Source organism: Pteropus alecto, unplaced genomic scaffold, assembly GCF_000325575.1.
Source record: "Pteropus alecto unplaced genomic scaffold, ASM32557v1 scaffold150, whole genome shotgun sequence".
Taxonomy (NCBI): domain Eukaryota; kingdom Metazoa; phylum Chordata; class Mammalia; order Chiroptera; family Pteropodidae; genus Pteropus; species Pteropus alecto.
The window spans coordinates 1,433,844-1,438,091 of record NW_006429686.1 but is presented as its reverse complement, the minus strand read 5'-3'; the positions used below and the strand labels follow the sequence as shown (position 1 = coordinate 1,438,091).

Below are 4,248 nucleotides of genomic sequence, written 5' to 3'. Positions count from 1 at the left end.
GTGGCAGGTAGGCCTTTATTGGATCCTCGGTTTCATATCCTCTGTTTAACTTTTGGGGAAAATTTCCTCAGGTCACTTGAGATACCTTATGTTTTCACCTCGTATTGGGAATACCAAAGGAAAAAGATAAATGGGATAATGTTTGGAAATTGTTGTTCTCATTATTACATATCTTTTTTCTGTCTACTGACTATCTTAAAACTAAATACTTCCTCTGCTACCTAAAGCAAGGGAATAGAAGAAAAGAAACCATGAATCTATTGGATCAAAGACATTTTGCTCAGATAGTACTTAAAAGGAAATGAATTCTCAGTGTACCCTCAAGGTCTATATGATAAAGCTAACTGTAATGGCAATTGAATGTCTTCAGCTGCTTTTGAGCATGATTGTTTTATTACAGTAGCAGATACTTTGATTATCTTCAATACCAACCATGCCTTGTAACTAAAGGGCCAAACAGCCTGTTAACATTATAAAGGTATAGATTATGCAAAAGATCACTTAGAGGAGGTAACTAAAGGGATTTAGGGTGAAAATGGAAAAATCACTCTGAAAATTTTATTTTTCCTATCAATCAGGTAATTATAGAGGTTCCTATCAATTAGGTAATTATAGAGGTTGCCAAGACAAATTTGTTGATTCAAAAACACTTGCTATGTACCTTATGGTTAGGGGAAAACAAAAACTGGAATATTAAAGAGTTCTTTTTAATCTATGCCCATGTTTTCTTTGTATTAACGAACTTTTAAAATAAAACTAGGAAAAAATATATATTTCCTAAGAAAAAACATTTATATTATCTGTCAGCTGTGTTAATGCATGGGAACAGTAACACAGATAATCCATAAAAAGGAATAATACAAAATTCATTTAAAGATAATAAAACAATAAATATTAAAATTATATTCATCTAGAGATGTATCATCAATAATTTACCATGACCCAGAAAGTTCAACTAATGCAGATTTCCCTTTCTTTGTTCTTGACAGTTATGAGACAAATGACAGGTAAACAACTGATACCAGGGAGTGAATAAAAAAGCCCTTCAAGAGATAGCAAGTGATCAGTACATATTTATTTCAATCCAGGTGTACCTTCTTGACTTTGACAGTATGCAATGGTCATCAGAATCCAGAGTGATGAATCTCGTGCCCTCTGAATCCGCAAGGAAAGTTCAATGCCCTTCAGCATAAATTTAGAATGAGCTATTTATTTGATTATTGGTTTATTTCTAATGAATACTTCACATACTATAAGAGGATTTGAGGGAATTTATAATAAAAACCCATATGCATCAGGGCAGTGAAAAATTAGGTCAGAAAGAAAGACCAGTAACCAGAGAATTCAAAAACTTCAGTGGGCTATGGATCCATTCAAAGATCTTAGAAAGAGCTGTGAACATCTCCCCCAGAAAAGTATAACTATGTACATAGGCACAACAGTTTGCTAACGACCTTGGACTCTTTCCAGGCACCCTCTCCCTGGGTGTCCCTGAACCCCAAGTAAAGAACCCCTCTTATAGAGAATGCAAAATCCTGAAGCTAGATAGTTATTACACTTGAACACTGTATTTAGCTGAGTTTCCAGTCAACTGAGGTTAAAAGAGAAACACACTGGATTACAAAGTTCTCAACATTTAAAAAAGGAAGCAGATCAATTCAAAAATCATAAGTGAAACATAGTTTTAAAATGGCAGTGTTTATACAGTTTATGAGAGGATTATTTTATAAAGGATAATCAAGTAACATAAAGGAATATAGCATAATTTGATGAATTTTTTTGAAAATAAGCAATTGAAGGAAAACTGTCCGCTAATTGTATTGATTGGCTTATTAGCCACAGTGTCTCACTTCCAACTCTTCTGGAAAATAGGGAATTTACTCTGTATGTCTTTCTTTAATGGTAGATTTAATCACCTAATATTATTGGATAAAAACTGACATTAATATAATATATTCTCATGAGCACATACCAGCTGAGCAGCAAGGGAGGCCTAAGAGTATAAAAATAAATCAAACTGTGATTAAATATCTGCTATTAATAGGTCATACCGTAGAAAACTGGCATGTAGATAATGGCAAATAATTACTTTAGGTGCCCACTGCTTCCAACCCTGGCATTTATTTTCCAAAGGCAAATAACAGTGATTCCTGTCACAATTATAGGCAGAGGCAGTATAGCAAAGGGATTAAAAAACACAAGTCTCTGGAATCAGACACTGTTTTTCTTCCACTTATTAGGTGTGTGACCTTGGGAAAAGTAACTTCTCTGAGTCTCAGTTTTCTCATCTATAAAATAAGAATAATAAGTGTCAATCTCAGTGCTGCTCCTGGGCTGGACAGAGGTCCTGTGGAAGTATTTGTTTTGTCAGGTCTCATCTATATAAACAATTTGAGTCACCTAAAATCATGTCAGTGTGATTCTAGTAATTCAGTCTCACACTCTGCTGGCATTGGGACCTAGCCATAGGACCTCAGGGAAACCCCATAGGCACAAGTGCTGGAACTCCTTGGAGGATCAACCCCAAGCAGGATGTTACTGTATGGGATTGGAAATATCCCAGAGATAGAGAGCTAGAGCAGGGATCCTGCTTGCACAGGTCTAAGGAAGATGCTGGTCTATCTCATAAGATCACTAGGAAGATTGAATGAGGTAATCTGTGTAAAGCACTTGACATAGTGCCTGACTCAGTCCTCAGTACACATTGGCAATGATTGTTATCCTTTCCATTATCCACAATACTCACTGCATCTCATGCCTCATCTGATTTTCTTTCAGTGGATGGCTGCATTGACTGGTCAGTAGATCTCAAGACATACATGGCCTTGGCAGGTGAACCAGTCCGAGTGAAATGTGCCCTTTTCTACAGTTATATTCGCACCAACTATAGCATGGCCCAGAGCACTGGGCTCAGGCTTATGTGGTACAAAAACAAAGGTGATTTGGAAGAGCCCATCATCTTTTCCGAGGTCAGGATGAGCAAAGAGGAAGATTCAATATGGTTTCATTCAGCTGAGGCACAAGACAGTGGATTCTACACTTGTGTTTTAAGGTGAGTGCTGCATGAAAATATTTCCCAATATCATAGCTGGGTATTCTTTCGATTGGAGCTGGAGTGTGTGCAAGTATGCCCAACCTTATACAGTGGGTATGTTTTTAAAAGGTTGTGGTGCATGTGGTGCTTCAGTAAATTCAATTCTAATTATTTACTGGAACTACATTACAAATTAGTATCAAATTTCCATAAAATGAGACTCTCATTGACTATGTGTGTTCATTTAATTTAGAAAATTTTGTGATTCATTTCTTCCCCTACTCCACCCCTGCCACAGGATTTTCTGTTAACAATTGTTTTTGCAGAGCCCAATGATCTTGATATCTGGCCATGAAAATAACCTAAAGTATCATTTAGGCCAAGATCTCTCCTTGCTTGTTGATGGAAAATAGCTTCAAATGCTGCTGGGAGATCTTTTAGCAAATGAGCTACTGTTGAAATTCTTCATAGAATTGCAACGTGAGTGTGAGTCCACCATATTTAAATATTCAATATGGATCCCTGTAGACATACAGTCATCCTGCGTTCCTAGATACTATATAGGGAAAATTTCATGGATGTAATTCCTGCTTGCGAGAAGTTTACAGTGAAAAGCAATCTCTTTTGTCTTTAGGGATTCCACAATACATCCTTCCTTTCCCCTCCACCCCAGCACTAAAATCTAGGATCTAGAATCTCAGATAGACTGCATTAGGTATTGAAGTAGGTAGCTGTTATGACCTTTAAACCACTTTTCAATTTTGCCATTTTGGGAGTCTCTGATCTTGCTCACCAGGTACATGCACTCTGTTATTTGATTTTACCTTCTTGGAAATGCAGACTCTTCCTATTTTTGTCTCCAGTGGACTTTGTCTGATGCTAAGCTATGTCACCTCTTCATCAAAAGCACTGGGAAGACCCTAGTGAGGCCTCATTGTTCAAAAGGCCAGGAGACAAGGTGGTATATAAATAGAGAACCTTCTTGATGCTCTAAGAATCACTTTTGTATGTGTGTGGAGGGAGTATTGGAGAAGCAAATAGTGAGTTTAGTCTCTGTTTGTGGTGCAAAAAACTGCAGGGGATTGGCAGACTAGCAATTATTCTCATCACACCCTTAGTGATAATATTTCATATACTTAGGCAGCTCTTGGTAAAATTGATAAATGGGTATAATTCAGCTTCGGGGACTGACACTGTATTCTTTGGTGCTGCTA

The 4,248-nt window shown here is 37.0% G+C and overlaps 1 protein-coding gene across 1 annotated transcript in view; it reads left to right on the top strand.

Annotated features, from left to right (window-relative positions):
• The first annotated feature begins 2,779 nt into the window (after positions 1–2,779).
• IL1RAPL2 (interleukin 1 receptor accessory protein like 2) overlaps positions 2,780–4,248 on the top strand; it is a 608,417-nt gene continuing 606,948 nt past the window's right edge. The window contains exon 1 of the mRNA XM_015597835.1: positions 2,780–3,052. Coding sequence (XP_015453321.1) covers positions 2,820–3,052 — 233 coding nt within the window. The 5' untranslated portion in view covers positions 2,780–2,819. The remainder of the gene's footprint in view (positions 3,053–4,248) is intronic.